General features: G+C 62.7%; 1 protein-coding gene across 3 annotated transcripts; it reads left to right on the forward strand.

Moving 5' to 3' along the window:
- Positions 1-4,070: 4,070 nt before the first annotated feature.
- SLC38A3 (solute carrier family 38 member 3) lies at positions 4,071-18,054 on the forward strand. Of its 3 annotated transcripts, none has more exons than XM_074549948.1 (16): positions 4,071-4,237; positions 11,437-11,588; positions 11,722-11,806; positions 11,899-12,014; positions 12,475-12,548; positions 12,629-12,721; positions 12,804-12,885; positions 13,451-13,533; positions 13,690-13,748; positions 14,193-14,366; positions 14,487-14,566; positions 15,224-15,324; positions 15,418-15,542; positions 15,899-16,043; positions 16,505-16,608; positions 16,715-18,054. In XM_074549948.1, exons 2-16 carry the CDS (start codon positions 11,479-11,481, stop codon positions 16,817-16,819), a joined length of 1,536 nt encoding a protein of 511 aa, XP_074406049.1. In that variant the 5' UTR covers positions 4,071-4,237; positions 11,437-11,478; the 3' UTR covers positions 16,820-18,054. The 3 variants fall into 3 exon arrangements, with proteins under 3 accessions (XP_074406049.1, XP_074406048.1, XP_074406051.1); XM_074549947.1 differs by lacking the exon at positions 4,071-4,237 and adding an exon at positions 10,566-10,892; XM_074549950.1 differs by lacking the exon at positions 4,071-4,237 and adding an exon at positions 10,916-11,080.
- Positions 18,055-18,849: the final 795 nt, after the last annotated feature.

Genomic DNA, 18,849 nt, shown 5'->3' on the forward strand with positions numbered 1-18,849 from the left:
CCCTGTCCTCAGGAAGCCTGGGTGGCTGCAGGGTGCAATGCTGAGCTCCCTGAGGCTTGGGGAGCTGATGGAAGGCAGCTCCCAGCCCAGAGAGACTCAGGCCCTGTGCACATGGGAGGGTTCCCCTGTGAGCAGGGGTCTCCCTGCAGAGTGGAGCCAGGTCACCATCCTGGGGGATAATTGCCAGATCATCCCTCCAGAGGCTGATGGAACCCAACATCTCTTTGCCCACCCAAGAGAAAATACTGGTGGTCCCATGTCTGCCTTTCCAGGGGGATGTGGGGAGCAACAGAGCCCAGCAATTGGGGTCGCTGGGGAAACAAGCCAAGACTCAGGGGAGCTGGGCACTGGGTGCTGGATGTTTCAGGAGCATCATGGCTACTTGGGTTTGTTTGGCTTGAAAGGCATTTGAAGGCATTCAAGTCCTTGCTAAATCCTTGCTTAATTACCTTAACAGCATTTAAGCCTTTGCTGCAGGATTGTCAAGCCACAGAAGCAAAGCCCCTGGCCCTGGTGGGGCTGTGGGTGCTGCCCATGGGGATGGTGGGGACACGGCTGTCCAGTGAGGGTGGCAGAGAGGAGCAGGCTGCCAGCAGGTGCCAGCACCTCTGGGGGGAACTGAAGGGACACTGAAGGGACAGTGTCCCTATGCCAACAGGAACAGTTTATTCCCACACCTGATGGCTCAGGGCATCCTCCTGTCCCCAAGTGCTCCCAAGCAGCCCTGGTGCCTGATGGGTTGGAGCTGGGGGAGCCTGTGTAGGTCCCCCCAAACCCCTCAGTGGTGCAGGGAGAAGCACTGGGGTTACCCCGGGGCTCGTCCTGCAGCCCTTGGTTCCCAGATTGAGCGATTGAGCACAGAGATAACCCACCCTTCAGGTCTGCTGAGCAGTGCTTTGCTTCTGGCTTCTGTAAAGTTAATTGGTTTCGAGGTTCCAGGAACAAACGAAGGAGAAAAACCCACTCTGCGATGTGCGGGATCATTGAATGCTCTCTGGTGAGTTATAATTGCAAATCATGTTTTGAAATCACATTAACCAATTAGCCCGTGTTGTTGTTGTGCCCTGCCACATGACAGCGTGTGCCGCGAGGGAGGCGGCCAAGGGCGAGGCAGGGGGCACCAGCTGCTCCCCAGCCCCTCTGTGTGCAGGCACAGGCACCAGCACTGGACTGCTTCTGTGCAGAGAGGGCTGGGGGAGCAAGGCTGCAGCCCTGGACATGGCCTGGGGTCACTCTGGAGCCCACCCAGCCCGTGCTGCTGGCCACAGGCATCCCTCTCCTCTTACAGTCAGCATTCCTTCTGTGCCTCTCTTCTTCATGGTTCAGGATGCATAACCCTCTGCAACTGCTCCCTCTTGGAGCCCCTGTGTGTGCTGGCGCTGTGTCTGTGGGATGCCCAGGGATGGGGACAGAGGCACCCTCTGGAACGTTCCTGGAAAGGGCAATCTCTAGAACACTTCTTGCTTGAGAGGTCACAGTGGTGGTGAGGGGAGTGCTGCTTGGGCTGCAAATGTCAGCATTATCTCTGCCCTATCTTCCTGCCATCTGGGCCCTGGGAGCAGCGGGCAGTGGCAGGCAGCAGCGGGCTCAGGGCTGGGGAGGAAGCCGAGCGTGACAAGGAGAGCGTGTCCTGGCCATACACAGCACCCACTGCTCTGCGCCCAGCTCCTGGCCTTGTCCCTGCTGTGACATTTGAGGCCCAGGGTTTTATGGGTTCCCTTTAATCTCTGATCTGGAAGCATGGCTGAAGGATAAGAAACAGGGCAGCTTTTGGCTGGGGGAAATGGTGAGAAGGCAAAGCCCACGGGGGTGTGCTGAGGGCAAGGCTCTGGCACAGCACTCGGCTCCCTGCCACTGGTGAGGCTGCTGGAGAGATGAGCCGTGCTGGGCCGTGCTCCCCTGAAGGCTCCTCACATACGGGAATCCGGCGTCAAACTTTCCAGCCAGCTGGAGAAAACCGCACGGCTGCAATTTTGCAATCCACTGGAGCCCTGACACCAGCAGAGCCATTGGTGAGACTGGCCAGAGCTGCACTGGGGCAGCCCTGGTGACCAGAGGGCTCAGGGGGTGAGAGAGGGTCTTAGCCCACCCCTCTCATGGCTCCTCTCTGTGCTGCCAGCCCGGCTGCAGGAGCCTGCAGCTACTGTGTGCTGAGTGCTGGGACAGCTTTGGGAGGTTCTGGGGACATCTTCACTCTCTTTTCCCCCTCTCCTCACTGCTTTGATTCTCCACAAAGCTTCAGCTTGACACGGTGGAGCCCTTGTCCTCTGCCCACCTGGAAAGTGAGAACACCAGTGAGGCTGTCACATGCTGGACAAGAGAGGGGACAGGACAAAGCAGACATGGCTGCATTAGTGCCAATAGCAGGGGAAGGGCATTGGAGGCTTGGAAGGAGCAGACAGCCTCCAAATCACTTCCCACAGGTCCTCCAGCACGCTGCCCCAGGGCAGTGGCTGCGCCCAGTGCCACGGGCCCACAGTGCTGTCCCCAGGCCCAGCACCTGTGCTGTGTTTGCTCACAGGGCGGGAGCTCCTGCCGCCTTTTCCAGCCCCGCTGAGACGCGTGGCCGCCCAGCCCGGGACGCTTCTCCGCAGGTGCCACGTGGCTGCACCCGCCTTCACCAGAGCAGGGAAAGGGTTAAAGTGATGGCCTGAGGCCAGCCATGCCCATCCTCTGGGTGCCTCTGGCTCCCCCGTCACACTGCCAAACCTGGCTGCCTCCAGTCCCCCGGCGTGCCAGCCAGCGCTGGTTCAGCACTTACGCATGCTGCTGTTATTAGAAATTAGTTAATGGATGTATGTCTGCAGCCAAAGGAGAGCGGCAGTAACAGGAGCCGCGGGATTGCCGGGAGCGGGAGGGCAGAGCTGCCACTGAATATTTAACATCCCTCGATGTCCAGGCGAGAGGGAGGCTGCCTCTGCTCCCGATGGCGACGCTCGCTGCTGGCTGGCAAAGCCGTTTCCATCCCAGGCTGCCCGAGGCTCCGCAAGGATTTATGAAAGATATGCATAACACAAATAAAACCTTCCAGCAGCGTGAGGAGCCATTCTGCCCAAGCACAGCAGCTGGGCAGGGTTTGCAGCTCGCATGGGACCTGAGGGGACTCTCAAGCGTGGACCTCCAAAATGTTCCTCTGAAGTAAAAGCTGGGCAGGACAGAGGAGCAGGAGGTAGTTTAGGGGGGGGGCAGACCTTGTAAAGGTACAGGGAATCTTTGGGGACACAGCTGGTGACTCCCCAGAGCTCATGGCTCTCCCTAAAGCATATGGGATGCACTTGGGAGAAATTTCTGCTTTGGGGAACTGGGGGTTTGTTTCTTCATGAAAATAGACATCTTTCGGCTCAAGTGGGGAGGTTTGATGGAGACTGGGGAAGGGGGCTGGCCCAGTTACTCTGGGTGTTGTTGGGATGATTCCACATGGGTTGTTTCTTCCCAGTGTGCTGAGATGCTGGGGTGAGAACTCTGGGGGCAGCAGGCACCATGAGCAGGGCAGGCAGCTGGGCTGGCTTAACGTGGGAGAGAGCCTGAGCTTCCCAGGCCAGGGAGAGAATCTGACCAAAGGACGGGGAAAACGCTGTGCCCACACTCAGCATGTACTGGATTTATCCCTTCAGGTAGATTAGAGCAGCTGCCCCAGCCCTGCTTCTTTGGAAGTGGCCCCTGGCCTCCTGCAGGAGCCTCGGCTGCTGTAGGCAGGGATTCCCGGTGGGGTGTCAATACCTGGCAGGCTAGGGATGCCCCATACAGTGATAATGCCATGAGGGGCACAGACACCGGGTGCCGTGAGGGGCACAAACACCTGGTGCCGTGTGCGGTGCGTGGGGATGTTGGTGTCTGCCCCGTTCCACACAGGGCAGCGCTGCCTGGACACTGACAGCCCGGGGGGGATGATGCCTGGTGCGGGGTGATTCACAGGCGGCAGGCGATGCCCAGCGGACCCTGATGCCCGGCGGGGGCGATGCCCCGGGGGCGGCCGTGCCCGCGGAGCGGTGGTCCCGCCGGAGCGGGGCGGGGCGGGGCAGGGGTCAGTCGATGGGGGCGGTCCCTCCCCAGCGCTCCCTCCCCAGCGCTCCGGCGGAGAGCAGATTGGGAGCCTTCTCACTGGGGGCGGGATCGGGTCCGGTTTAATCTCGGGCTCCGCCGGATTACGGTCGCAGGATAGTCTCTAATCCGCGGCACCGGCCACCGGGGGCTGCTCGCCCCAGCCCGCAGCAGAGGCACGGCGGAGAGGGGGCAGGTAGGTCTCTCCGAGCTCCCCTGCCGCTCGCACTCCCGGGCTCGCTCCTCCCTGGAGCTCCGTGGTTGGAGGCTGCCGGGCTCTCGGACCCCTCAGCTCCCCTAATTCTCCTCCGCACCCCATCCAGTCCTTTCTCTCATCTCTCTCTCGCCGGCCCCGCTTTCCTCTCACAGCCCGTCTCTCTCTCCTCCTGCGTTTCCTCCTCCTCCTCCTCCTCCCGGCTCCGGGCAGCACGGGGAAGGCTCCGGGGCCCGGCAGCTCTGGCAGGTGCTAGCGCCCCGGGGCTGTTTGCTTTGCTGTACTCCTGCCACTTGCTAGCGGCTGGCACCTTCCCACGGGTGGGTGACAGATCCCGCGGGTGCTGGGGGAGGCAGAGCCCAGCGCCCCGACACTGCCCCTGCCCGAAGCGCGGTGTGGGGGCTTCGGCGTGCATCGTTTCGCTGATCCTCACAGTGGCACCAACCCCCAAACTCCCTTTACTTTCCCTGTTTTCTGCTTTAATTTTTAATCGCCCGTGGGAATGACATATGTTTCTGAAGGCTGGAAGCGGCTGTGGGCAGGATCGGGTGTCAGAGTGCCGGGGTGCCGGGGCGGGGGGCACTGGCAGGGAGAGCGGTGCCGGCCGTCACGGGCACCGGGGCTGCCTGGGACCTGCGTGCGGGGATTCCACGGGCTGGGGTATTAATAGAGCCTGGCTGGCCGGGCCAGCAGCGTGGAAAGGCGGGCAGCACACTGCGTTCCTGTCGGCCACGCGTGCCCTGGGCCAGCCAGCGTGGTGTGGTGGCTCTCTCTGCCGTGTCAGCTGTGAAAGTCCCACTGGAGAGAAACCTTCCCCAAGGGAAACAGAACCATGGCAGGTGGTTGCTGGACTTGTGCCCCCCAAGCCGTGTGGTGGCATGGGTGAGAAAGGGGACCTGGCAAGTCCCCAACAGGTGGGATGGCAGGGACGCAGAACCCTGACTGGCTGCGGAGGGCATGGCTGCACTGAGCTGACGCACAGGAGATGGGGAATTTTCCACTGGTGCTGGACCAGGCCCAAGATGAGGTGTTAGACCTGTCTGGTCCCTGTGGCTTCAAGGGGGTACCCCAGCAAAAGGTGCCTTTGCCTGGCAGCACTGTCCCGTGTCCCAGAACAGAGTGCTGGTGTGCCTTGGCTCAGGTGGCCAGGGATGCTCAGGAGCAGTGGGACACTCCATTCCACTGGGGGGTGGCACGGGGCTGCTGGCACTGCTGGACCCTGGCTGGGGCACAAAGGGCCCCACAGCACCCGGCCGTGCTGCAGCTGTAATCACACGCCGGGGCCGCGGCCACGGCAAACAAACAAGCGCCGGCAGAGCCTATTTTCCTTGGCGCGTGGGGATGGGGGAAGGAGCGGAATCCCACGGGCTCCTTTGGAAGTGCAACCCTTGAGAAAACAGAGGCAGGTCGGGGCCAGAACAGACCCCCATGCCCCGGCTCTCCTCGCCGCGTGGGTCTCGGCCGCCGCGTGCCTCCCCAGCTGCTGACGCAGCTCTGGGACCGGCTGGGTCCCCCATGCCAGCGGGGCATGGCCAGCCCGGTTCCGCTGACCCTGTGGAGCAAATGTCCGGCTGGTCCAATGGTGAGAGTGCCATAGGCAGGCACAGCAGTGGTGCCACGGGGCTTGGGCGAATCGTGGCTCCTGATTGCCACAGGAGGCTGTGCTGGAGGTGCCAGAGGCACGTGAGGCTGTGGTTGAGGCCAGTCCCTCCTGATGGAGGGACAGTCCCCAGCACTGCCAGCAGCAAATGGCACCTTGGAGGTTTTGCTGTTGACCCCTCCATGTCATCCCACTAAGGCCAGTTGTGTTTTGGAGAGCGTGAACCCCTGGAAAGCATCTTGCTTCCAAGGCAAAACAGAACTCCAGAGGTGTGGTAGGAAACCTGACATGTCCTTTTCCAGGCACTGTCTGTCCATCAGTCTCTGCAGTGCCACTACCTGTGCCACCACCTTCCCTGGGTGGCCCTGTGTTTCTGGAGGGCAGTGTTTGAAGTTTATAGCAAAACTCATCGTACAGCCTAGCACTGCCTGAGATGCTTTGGGCTCAAGCCGGTGTCTCACCCAGCCTCCCCAAGAACCACTCTGAGTGCCATCGGCCTCGTGCTGTGCCCGCCCTGTCCCCATCCCCGTGCTGCCAGCTGTACCTGCCACCTGACCTTGTACCACATGGACTCAAGCTGGCAGGTGACAGCAACAGCCCAGGCTGTCCCAGTGCTGGACATGACTCCCCTTGCCTGGCCTCAGCTTCCTCACTGCTTTTCCCAGCTTGCCTTGTCCTGGTGCTTGGATGTTGGAGGATGTGGCAGGACGGTGATGGCTGACACCTGCAGCCATCCTGGGTTGTGTGCCTGGCAGGTGATGCCGTGGCTGAGCTGCACCATGGCTCTGGCACTGGAAACCCTCTCCATGGCCCCACCATGATGTTTGGCTCTACCACTCCCTTCCCTGAAGTGCCTTTCCCCTCTCTGGTGTGTCCCAGACACCATTCCCAGGCTCAGGTACAGCTGTCCTCCAGGACAGAGATGCCACTTGTGCTCCTAGAGGTAAGACCCTGGATGGACACTGCTGTCCACATGGTGCAGCAGAGATGGCCAGAAGTGCCCAGGCAGCTGCCAGAGCCCTGCTAGCCAGGACAGCAGCTTTCAGAGCCACTTGTTCCTACTTGCTACTGCCTGTCCTGCCCTGGCTGGAGCACTGGGGGAATTGCCTGCCCCAAGGCTGAGCTGTGGTTAGGTGAGGTGAGCCCAGTGCCTACTGTACCCACCTTGTGCTGGGGGCATGAGTGGGGCTGGCTGGCATGACCAGCTGGTGGGGCTGTCATCTGCAGAGGATCCCAGGTGGATCTATCTCAGGAGAATCTCCCACTGATCTGTTTGGGGAAGGTCCACAGCAGGGCTACCCAGAGAGGTTCTCCAGCCATGCCCCAGGCAGGTTTTGCCTCCAGCTGTCCTTTCCCACAGCTACTGGGGATCCCATGCCCACATGGGCACCCCCCAGAACCTTTGCCCCAAAGTGGGGTGCCTGGCCATCCCCTGAATGGCTGGATTTGCCCCTTTGGGTGCCCCTTTCCTCTGTGGGAGGTGGCACCCTGGCACTGCCTTTGCTTGGCTAGTAGGTGGGGGGTGGAACAGCACAGGTTAAATCCAGGTTTGGGTTACTAATTTTAGGAAGACAGGCTGGGAGGAAAGCTTTTCCTGTGTGTGCTTCAGGGGAAAGGCAAAGATATTCCCAGGGCAACTGTAGGGAGCAGTTCTCAGTGGAAGGCAAGGAGAGAGGGGTTTCTCTGCTGTGTGCCCTGCTGGGGTCAATTTCCCTGGGTAGGGGTTGCCCAGGGAGTGCCCAGGTTTGGGCTGTTGCCCAGCTGTGCCCACACCCCCTGTGCCCACAGCAGTGCCAGAGGCTGACCAGGGACCCCAGGCTGGGCTCACTCTGGGCTCAGTGCTGGGGGGAACCTCAGGGCTGGGGCTGATGGCACTGGGGGCACATGGCTGGTGCCATCCCTGCCCATTGCCCTTGCTGCCCATCTCTCTGGCAGGGCTCGCTCGTCAGCACAGCCTCAGGGAACATGAGACCTGTGTGCCCAGCTCTGCTGAAACCCGAACGGCCACCTGGGCCGGGGGGGCTGCGGTGCCCGGCGCACAGCGGCGGGATGGGATGGGATGGGAGGGATACCTGGCTGCCAGCACGCAGGGCAGGCCGGCAGCTGCGGCAGGCTTGGCGCTAAAGCCGGATTACCACCCGGAATAGTCCCACGGCTCCAGCTGGGCCGGATTAACAAGGATTCATCTGCAAGGAGAGGAGATGGGGAGGGACTCTGTGCCCTGAGGGGGTCCCCGGCCTGGGGGAGCACCCACCTGCTGCCAGAGACACCCTGTGCCCTCGCTGGGCAGAGGTGAGAGCCGTGGGGGCTCGCAGGTGGGTGCTGCGGGCTGTGGGGACACTCAGGCTGTCACTGTGTGGCACAGGCAGGGCTGGCAGGACTGGCTGCCTGTCCCCGTGTGCTGCACTCCCACCGGCACCGTGTGTGCTGCTGGGGCCTGTGCCGGGCCGGGCCCTGACCGGGGGAACGGGCACAGCGCAGGAGCCAGGCTCGCCCAGGGTCATACACATCCTGCTGGCCCCGCTGCCTGATGCAATGGACCTCCCATCCTGCATATCTGCTGGCACTGCCGACGGAGCTCCCCTGCCCAGCCCCCAGCTCCCGCCTCCCGCGGGGATTTTCCACCTTTTCAATGAGGTGCGTGGAAGGGAGGTGTGAGGCAGAGAGAGGGATGCGGTCCCTTCCAGGACTGAAACCCTCACAGCGGTGCCCTGGTCCCCGAGGAAGGCTGGCCGGGGGCCGAGGTGAGCCCAGGATTGCCCGTGTGCCAGAGCAGGGCCGGGATTTGGGAGCCGGGCCGCCCCACACACGTGTCCCCATCGCAGCGAGGGCGGGCAGGCTGTGTGCTGGCCGGGCGGGACGAGCGTGCGAGACCGAGCGCAGCCTGCCCGGGAGCGCAGACGTGGCCGGCGGGACGGGACGTGCCGTCCCACGCATCCGGCTCCGTGTTCTTCTGCCGGGGCTGCGGGACAGCACCGGGGCCCGGCCCAGGCTGCCTGGCCACCCCGCAGTGTTGGTGGGGTGTCACCAGCTCTGGGAGCAGCCTGGCAGAGGTGGGAGGTCTGGCTGCAGTGTTGTCCTTGTGTCCCAGAGCCCAGCAGGCAGCAGAGAGGCACATGCTGGGAAATCGATGCAGCTTGCCCAGCACCCCCAGGAATGCAGCCCTGGGTGCCACAGCCTGGAGGGTTCTGTGCCCATGCATGTGGCCAGGTCCACACCATCAGCTGGGTGAGTGGGCGCTGGAGCTGCAGGTCAGGAGTGGGATGATGCCAGGCAGCGTGTGGCTACCCAACATGGCAGTGAAGATGGCAGCATCTCTTCTACGTGGTGGCATCCTGAGGGAGGAGATCCCTGAGGAGATGCTCCTTGCCCTGTGCAGAGGGTTCCCAGCTAAGGTGGGCACACAGTGAGGTGGTGAACCCACCAACCCCACCTGGAGGGGAACCAAGCCACCCCTTCAGGGCCGCCCGTCACTCTGTATTTGCTGTTCTGCCTTATCGCAAGGCAAACAGCAGCAGGCAGGGCTCACACTGCCCGATCGAATCGTCTCATGCTCCCTCCTCTTTCATCTCCCCCCTTGCCCTGGCTACTGCCACCAGGAGAGCCTGGCCGGGGGGCAAAGGCCAGGGCCAGCTGGGGAAGTGGCAGTGAGTGGTGCTGGGCCTGTGCCAGGGCTGTGCCAGGGCCGTGCCAGGCTGCCCGGCGGGAGGAAGCGTCTGGGTGGCAGCACGAAGCCCGGTGCATGCTGAATGAGCCCGGCCGTGCCGCTTGCTATTCTGAGAGACGCTTGGGGGAAGAAGTTGGTATTTCCTGAGCTGCCCATAGAGGTGTAATTATAACCTGGGAGAAGAAAGGGGCTGCAGATGAGAGTGCCCAGCCTTCCTGGCGCCCGTGGGGGAGCGGGCAGGGGAGTGGGCAGATGCTGTGTGCCACCAGCGGGATGCGGTGAAGCCCTGCCCGCAGGCAGCCCAGCGGCACTGGGGGGCTTAGGGAAGTGTTGGAACCTCACAGATCTGGTGCCCCCCCCCAGTCCCATGCTGGGTGAGCAGTGGGTTCAGCGATGCCTGCCTGTGGTGGTGGGAAGGCGCAGAGTTAACGGTGGCTTTTGGACGTGCTGGCAGCCTTGTTCATGCCTGGATCCATCCCAAGCGGAGGCCTAGTGGAGGGGATAAATCATCACCCAGAGCCCGCCCTGCGCTTCCCTCTCGTCCCCCGCATGGCTGAACCTTCTCATTTTGGTTCCTGCTGACCTGTGTCCTGCCTCAGCCTCCCCACCTGGCTGGGTGCTACAGGTAGGGTGGCCCAAATATGTGCCCACCACCCCGGGCCAACCACAGGGGCTCGGCCCCCCTGGCAGTGCCAGCAGCCAGTGTGTGGCCTGGGATGACCCTGCCAGGTCTTTGTGGCCTGGATGGGCAGGGACAAGCAGGGCAGCAGCTCAGGAGACCGGAGGTGCTGGCACCCACACCCTGACGTGTCATCCTTCCCTTGCGTGCCAGCAGGACTGCTGGACCTGACTGTGCTGTGGGAAGGCTCCTCAGATTTCTGGGGACACCAGTCCCCTGGGAGCATAGAGATGGGCATGTCCCCTGCTCACCACATGGCGACCCCAGGCAGAGGGCTGGGGGGGCAGCAGCATCCTCCCAGTACTGGGGACCACACTGCATTCCAGCCAGGCCTAACCTCCAGCTGGGTGGCAGCAGCCCTTGGCTGGACATAGCCCCAATGTGGAGCCCCCTGGCCAGCCGGACAAGACCCCAGCCCCTCGGGGCAGTGGGGGGTGGCGGGACCCTGCCCCGGCTGCCAGCCTGCCCCAGAAAGCCACCCTGTGCCGTTTCCCAGCGGGGCGGGGAGGGCCGGGGCTCGCACAGAGGCGGCTTTGTGCGGCGTGCCAAGGCGTCCCGCGCTCGGCAGCCCGGCCGCCTTCCCCTGCCAAGGAGCTGTCTCCCGGGCCCGCGCTCTTTCCTGCTCCGTTTGTCCAGCCCTGACGTGCCCCCGAGCCCCCCGCCTTGGCACCCCGGCAGCGGCGGGACGCGGGTGAGCCCTTCGCGCCGGGCAGCACCACGGGCTTTACATAACGGCGGCTGGGGGGTCCCTGAGCTCCCTGCCCCGTCCTCAGCCGCCCTCCCAAACGCCCCCACTCGCCTGCTGGCACCCGTCTGCAGGAGGGGAAACTGAGTCATGGAGCCGAGAGCTGCGGGCAGGGGAGTGGAGGCGGGCAGGCGGTGTGCATGGGGACTCTGGGGCTGGGCAGCGCAGTGCTGTGCTGTGAGCAAGGGGACGGGGTGGGCTGTGGGATGTCTCGCTGGCCGAGAGGGCACCCGCACACTGGGGCTCTGGTGGGGCACTGGAGCTGGGGCTGAGTTCCGCGGGACATTGTGTGCTGAGCAGGCAGAAGGGAGGAGAAGAAGCACACCACCGTGATGCCTGGCTCGGTGACCCTCCCATCCCTGCCGTGCCACCAGCGCTGGTGCTGAGCCCAGCTCCAGAGTCCCTGGTGGAGGCAGGACTTGTGAGGCTCCAGGCCAGCCCCTCCCGTGCTCCTGCCCAGAGCTGGACCGCTGTTGCCTCCCTCTTGCAGAGCCTGAGCAGAGCCCATAGCAAGCCCAGCTGTCTCCCAGCCATGGATACCACGGACGTTCCCCTGCAGGCCGAGATGGTGGAGCTGGTGCCCAACGGGAAGCATGCGGCCGCACTCACCGCCTCCACTGTCCCCTCACTGGCGGGTGACAGGTAGGGCACTCAGGGCAAGGGGTAGTGCAGGGACTTGGGGGATCCTCCGAGCTGCTCCCTGCCCGTGAGATACCAGCCAGGGCTGATGGTCCCTGTCTCTGCTTTGGCTTCACTCCTCTCCCTCCATGGACAGATTTGAAGAGAACCAGACTGGCGTGGCAGAGATGGAGGAGTTCCTGCCCCATGGTGCAGAGAAGAAGCAGACACACTTCACTGATGTGAGTAGCAGCACGGGCACAGTGGTGAGGGTAGGATGGGGCAAGCTCCCAGTGTGACTGGTGCATCCCCTCCCTGTTGTGTCCTGTAACAGTTTGAAGGGAAGACGTCTTTCGGGATGTCGGTCTTCAACCTGAGCAATGCCATCATGGGCAGCGGCATCCTGGGGCTGGCCTATGCCATGGCCAACACCGGCATCATCCTCTTCCTGTGAGTGTCATGGGGGCATGGGGGGGCTGTCCAGGTGTGGGGGGCTCCTCCAAGGGGATCGGTGGGTGCAGGCAAGAAAGAAGTCTCTGGCTTGGGATGATGCAGGGACCAGTATCCTGCTGGCTGAGCTATGCCCACTGCTGGCAAAAGTCTGCCTGAGTGCCGTGCCCCACTTGGGGGGGGGAGGAGGAGGAAGGTGAAGGTTTGCCTTCCTTACTACAAAGTCAGATTTTCAAAAGTAGCTTGAAGGACATGAGTGATGGCTCCTTTTGGGTGTGGAGATATGGACTGAATCTGCCCCATGAACACCCAGCCGGTGCTGAGGCAAGAGGGTGGTCTCCTGGGGGTGGTATCCTGGGCCAGCTGCCCACAGGCAGAGCACATCTGCATGGGGTTTGCCCCACAGCCATGTCTGAGCCCTGTGCTGTGACCCACTGGTAACTGTGCTCTCCTCCTGCAGCTTCCTCCTCACAGCAGTGGCCCTGCTCTCCAGCTACTCCATCCACCTGCTGCTCAAGTCCTCGGGCATTGTGGGTGAGTGCCAATCCTCAGCAGGGCCGTGCTGGGGGTCCCACCCTGACTCTCACCCACCACCACTGCTCCCTGTCCCACAGGCATCCGTGCCTATGAGCAGCTGGGCTACCGAGCCTTCGGCACGCCGGGGAAGCTGGCAGCAGCCATCGCCATCACGCTGCAGAACATCGGGGGTGAGCTGGGGGACACGCCGGGGCTGGGGATGGGGTGGGACCAGAGAACACCAGTGCAGCAACACCTCCTTCTGCCCTGCAGCCATGTCCAGCTACCTGTACATTGTCAAATCTGAAGTGCCTCTGGTCATCCAGACCTTCCTGAACCTGGAGGAGAAGACCACGTGAGTGCCTCCTGCCCACGCTGCCTGCGTGCCTTCCCCGGGCAGGCGCCGGGGCTCTGGCTCCAGCTGTGCAGCCCGTGGCAGGGATTTACTGTCATTAAGCCACTACTATTTTTGATAACTGTCAGTGCTGAATAAGCCCCTGGGTGAGATTAAACCGAGCTGAACTTCCAATCCCTGCTCCTCACATCCCCTTGGGATCAGGCTTTCCTCCTTGAGCAGAACCTGGGGCTGCAGGGTGGGGGTCTGGTTGGGTATAGGTCCCCCCACCCCATGCCCACATCCCCACTAGCAACTCTAGCCCTTGTGGGTGCACCACTCTGGGGGTAGGCAGAGCCCGAGCTCAAGGACCCCCAGGGATGCTGGCCTCAGGGTCTCCAAGGATGCTGTCTCAGGGGTCCCCAGGGATGTTAGCAGAGCAGGAATGCCAGCCTCAGGGGACACCAGTGCCCCTGGGATTTGCCAGCTGAAGGGTCCCTAGGAATGGCAGACAGCCCGCACAGTGGCTGCCTCTGCCTGCTGTGCCCCAGCAGACTGAGGTGGTGAGCAGGCCCTCTGCTTCCAGGGACTGGTACATGAATGGGAACTACCTGGTGATCCTGGTTTCTGTCACCATTATCCTGCCCCTGGCGCTCATGAAGCAGCTGGGTAAGTCAGGGAGATGCTACCCATGGCACTGGGGCCTTGCACCCTGGGTCTCCCACAGGGCGATGGTGCCAGCCTGGATGTGCTGGGCCAGGAGGGGATGCTGAGCCGGTGCAAGGCTCCAGCCCGCACCCAGCAGCCACTCTCCTCCCTCCCCAGGCTACCTTGGCTATGCCAGCGGCTTCTCCCTCAGCTGTATGGTCTTCTTCCTGATCTCGGTGAGCGCCCACTGGCACTGGCAGTGCCTTGGGGTGCCAAGCATCCCTCCTGCCGGGGTGTGAGGCCGGGCTGCTTGCTGTGGGGACAGCAGAAGCAGCAGGGACAGCGGGTGCTCGGGGCTGCAGAGACGCTGTGGCTGGGCTGTCAAGCTGCTGGGTTATTTTCGGCTGAAGGAACCGAATGCTGTGGAAAGGGAGAGGGGGGAAGGTGCTGGAGGGGCATCTGCACATGTGGCCCCTCCACGTGCTGCTGCCTGGCTCTGTCCTGCTGCCCACCCCCACAGGGACAGGCTGGGGGAGCAGCATTGCCACAGGGCAGCACTAGCAAAAGGTGTCCCTGGGAGGGGTCCCGGCAGGGTCACTCTCCTGCTGGGCATGTGGGCAATGTGTGCTGGGAGCTGGGGGCACCAAGAACTGACTGGCCCCATGTCCCCCCCACCCCAGGTCATCTACAAGAAGTTCCAGATCCCCTGCCCACTTCCAGAGCAGGAGGGGAACATCACGGGCATCCTCAATGTCACCACTGCCAGCACCAGTGACTACCAGAATGGCTACACAGTCCTCCAGGCTCCCGAGCAGGACACTTGCACACCCAGCTTCTTTACCCTGAACTCACAGGTAAGGACCTGAGGCTCTGGGTGAGCCCCCAGCCCATGCACCCAGTGAACATGGGTGGTCCTGGTGCTGCCAGCCCCTGCCTCTGGGCCCCCAGCAGTCAGTTGTGCTCCTCTCACACAGACAGCCTACACCATCCCCATCATGGCCTTTGCCTTCGTCTGCCACCCGGAGGTGCTGCCCATCTACACCGAGCTGAAGGAGTGAGTCCTGGGTGGGGGCACCCACGGGGAGGGGTGGGCTTCACCCGGTGCCCACCCAAAGGCAGTGCCATCCGTGTGGGGACCTGCGCTGGGGCAGCGTGGGGAGGTGGGTGATATGACCCTGGGTGGGACAGTGGGTGGGTGGGTGCATGGTGGCTGATAGGATCTGGGATGGGTGGTATCAGTCTCAGGAGGTGGGTGATACAACCTGGGGTAGGTGGGTAGGCAATATCACCCCTGGGAGATTGGGGATATAACCCTGGGTGGGCGCTATCACCCCTGGGAGGTGTGGGATATGACTCAGGATGGGTGCAGGCATGGTATCACCCCTGGGAGGTGTGGGATATGACTCAGGATGGGTGCAGGCATGGTATCACCCCTGGGAGGTGGGTGCCATGATCCAGGGGTGGTGGTGTGACCCTTGGGATGTTGGTGCCATGATCCAGGGGTGGTGGTGTGACCCCTGGGAGGTGGGTGCTGTGACCCAGAGAGCGTGGGTGGCTGGTTGGTGCCCCCCTGCCCAGGAAGGGGTACGTAGCCCCTCTCTGCACATCCCCCACACACCCCAGAGTGTTTTGGCATCACCTCTCCTCACTGGGTGGGTGCTTGGTGTCAGCGGGTGCCACGGGGCTGTGCTGAGCCCGCCATGTCCTGCAGCCCCTCCAAGAAGAAGATGCAGTGCATCTCCAACATCTCCATCATGGTCATGTACCTCATGTACTTCTTGGCTGCCCTCTTTGGCTACCTCACGTTTTACGGTGAGCCCTCGGGGAGGGGACTGGGCTGGCACACCTGTGCCAGGGGGTGATGGTGCTGGGGCTCACCCAGGGGCTCCTTGGTGGTGTTCACAGACCGTGTGGAGTCAGAGCTGCTGCACACGTACAACAAGGTGGATCCCTTTGATGTGCTCATCCTGTGTGTGCGTGTGGCTGTGCTGACGGCTGTCACCCTCACCGTCCCCATCGTCCTCTTCCCGGTGAGTGACCCACCAGGCATGCCAGGTGGCTTCAGCACCAGGCTTTGAGAAGGGAAACTGAGGCAGTGATTAAGACAGGGACTGGGGAACAGGACATTCTGGGTGCCAGGAGCAGGGCTGGGGCAGAGGCAGGGATGATGGGGCAGAGGGAGGGCCACAGTGACAAGGCTGTGAAGGGGTGACAGGAACCACTGGGGCATCACGGTCAGAGCTTGGGAAGGGAAAGGGGTTATGGTGACCTGCAAGGCTGTAGGGACAGGGTTAGAGTGAGGGCAATGGGGACCAGCAGGACTGCAGGGACGGGGTATGGGTCCTGCCTCCAAGGATGGAGTGTGATACCCTGTCCCTGTCCCCAGGTGCGTCGGGCCATCCAGCAGATGCTGTTCCAAGGGAAAGACTTCAGCTGGATCCGCCACATCGCCATTGCTGTCATCCTGCTGACCTTCATCAACCTCCTCGTTATCTTTGCCCCCTCCATTCTCGGCATCTTTGGCTTGATTGGTGGGTGGCAGTGCCCTGCTCCTGTCCCTCCTTGATCATGGGGTGTTGCAGCAGCATGCCAGCCCCTGTCCTGACTGGTGCTCAGCTGTGACTGACCCTGCCGTGCCTCAGTTTCCCCTGTTACCCTGCCAGGACCAGGTGGTTGTGTGGCTCACCCATCCCATGGCTGTCCTGCAGGCCGGTTCCCACAGCGCAGTGCCTGCACCACTCTTCCCTGCGTGTTTCCCTCGATCCCCCAGGCCAGGCTCCCCCCCCTCAGCGCTCAGCTCGGTGCCAGGGCTGCGGGAGGGGTGTGGGGACAGTGCCAGCACACTGCGTCCCTGGGTTCCTGGAAGGCTTTGCCAGGACTGGGGAGGGCAAGGAGGGGGTGGGGGTGGACAGGACCTGTCCTGGCAGTGGAGCTGGCAGGGCTGAGCTGCAGGGTGGGAGGCCCCTGCCCACTCTGTCCCTGTCTTCTCCAGGTGCCACCTCCGCTCCCTGCCTCATCTTCATCTTCCCTGCCATCTTCTACATCCGCATCATGCCCAAGGACAAGGAGCCGCTGCGCTCCACCCCCAAAATATTGGTAAGCGTGGGCAGGGGTACAAGGATGGGGACAGGCATGGGGCTCTGAGCCTGGCTAGGAACCCTGTCGCCCTGGCCATCCCTGAGTCCTTTCCTTGTCCCCACAGGCTGCCTGCTTTGCCCTTCTCGGAGTGGTCTTCATGATCATGAGCTTGAGCTTCATCATCATCGACTGGGCCACGGGTGGGGGGAAGAGCGGCGGCAGCCACTAGCCACTGCCGGTGCCCAAGCCAACCTCGCCCCCGCCCGCCCGGTGCCCAGGGAGAGCCCACCCTGGGCTCAGCCCCCATGCTGCAGCCCCACCAGGATTCCCTGGGGACTTCTGCTGTTGCTGCCTGTCACCTGTGGTGATGGTGAGAGGGCATGAGCCATGGCAGGCATGGAGACTCCTCGACCTGTGTCCGGGATGGGGCAGTGAGCCCGGGGCAGGTCCTGTGCCCCCCAGCCACTCCAGCGGGCACCTTCCCTGCTCTGCGCCTCAGTTTCCCCATCTGTAAAATGGGGAGAATAATACTGCCCTACCTCACCTGGAGCTGGCTGTCAGGTGGAGCTCTTGTGCACCCCAAGAGCCACCAGCAGCAGCAGGCGCTGCCAGGGGCGCAGGGCACTGCCTGCCGTGGGGACCAAGGCTGGGCACTTCCCTGGCCTACCCCAGATAGCATCAAGAGCCTGATGAACAGTGTCCGTGGGGGCTGGAATCCAGCGGGGCGGTCGGACCTGTGACAGCACCTGTGCCCAAGCCTCCTGCCCTCTCCCCTGCCATCCCCCATCCCCAGAGACATGCCACCCGCTGCCCTGGCATCGCAGGGGCACCCCGGTCCCTGTGGACAGGCATGGCCCTCATGCTGTGGCTGGTGGTGCTCAGCCTGCTGCTCCTGAGCCTGAGGGGAACTGTTGGCTCCGGGTGCCTGCGGATGGGACCCTGCTGATCCCTGGGCCATGTACGGGGGGGACCAGCTGCATTGCTCCAGGGAGGTGGCACACACGCCATGGGCTTTGCATCCATTCTGCGGCTGGGCTGCTGGGGCCTGGTGCACCCAGGGGGCATGAGGGGGATTTGGGGGCGGGCTGGGGGCAGCACTCACTGGGGGCAAGCTCGGGGCTCTGGAGGCACCCCTGTCTGCATGCCCAGGTGCCAGGGTGATGGGTACCCCAGCAACCCAAGCTGTCCCTGCTTGCCCTGTACCCTGGGCCAGCACTCAGACCCTACAGCCCTCATCCATCCACCCATCCATCCATGCCGCTGGGATCATCTATCCAAACCATGCCAAAACCCGGAGAGCGGCTCTCCCACCCCCCAGCTCCCCTCCCAGTATGGGGGGCAGCCCAGCAGGGTGGGCAGCACAGGGCTGGGGGGTCTGTCCTGCGGCAAAGTACATAAGAGACGTATTTTTTTATGAGGTGGTGGAGGCTGGGATGCTTTTTATAAATACTGTACATAAGAGTAGATCTTTTTTAACGTGTTGTGTTGCTCTGGGTAGCTGTGTATAATGTACATATCACGTGGGGGGGCGCTGGACTCTCACCATGTGCAGCGTGGCCCCGCTGTTCCTGTTACCAGCCTGGCTGCCCCAGGGCCACCCTGACACCTGTAAATTATTGCTGGGGCTGATGCTGGCGGTGGCAGGAGGCCCGAGGTGAGAATAAAGATGTGAATGTGCCCAGGTCTCGGGCATCACTGGGGCGGGTGAGGTGTTGGCATGCAGGCTGGCACCTCACACAGGCATCCTGAGGTGGCACGGACACACGGACACGAGCCACACGGGTGCACAGATATGTGTGAGGACAGCAGGGATATATGGACATGGATGTGCAGGATAGGTGCACACGGATGAACAGCACAACAGACAGCATGGACATACAGCAGGACAGCACAGACACACGGACATGGATGTGCAGGGACCCCTGTGGGAGTTAGACCCTGGGGAAATTGGATTGTGAGGGAGTGGGATCCCTGGGGAGCAGGACACCTGTGAGAGCAGGATCCCCAGGACAACAGGACACGAGTGGGAGCACAGCCCTGGGGAGTGGGACTCCTGAGGAGTGGGATACATAGGAGCAGGAGCCCAGCAAGTGCCATGGCAGTGCTGGAGAGTGCTGGGGCTGCTCTGGAAGCAGGGCTCCAGGGAAGCGGTGCTGGGGCATCTCGTGCATGGTGCCAGGGCAGTGGGTGCCCCCAGTGCCCTCAGGGCCAGCCCCCAGCCCTTGCCCATGGCACAGTGTGGAGTGGGGGTGAGCCCCC

The sequence above is a fragment of the Zonotrichia albicollis genome, chromosome 12 (genome assembly GCF_047830755.1).
Source record: "Zonotrichia albicollis isolate bZonAlb1 chromosome 12, bZonAlb1.hap1, whole genome shotgun sequence".
In the NCBI taxonomy this organism is placed as follows: Eukaryota; Metazoa; Chordata; class Aves; order Passeriformes; family Passerellidae; genus Zonotrichia; species Zonotrichia albicollis.

Excerpts from the sequence above, each read along its gene's own strand:
- SLC38A3 (XM_074549947.1), top strand. The coding sequence starts at position 10,581 with ATGTGGAGCCCCCTGGCCAGCCGGACAAGACCCCAGCCCCTCGGGGCA. Across the intron at positions 12,886-13,450 it reads AACCTGGAGGAGAAGACCAC|GGACTGGTACATGAATGGGA; the intron begins GTGAGTGCCTCC and ends CTCTGCTTCCAG. Across the intron at positions 15,543-15,898 it reads TCCCCATCGTCCTCTTCCCG|GTGCGTCGGGCCATCCAGCA; the intron begins GTGAGTGACCCA and ends CCCTGTCCCCAG.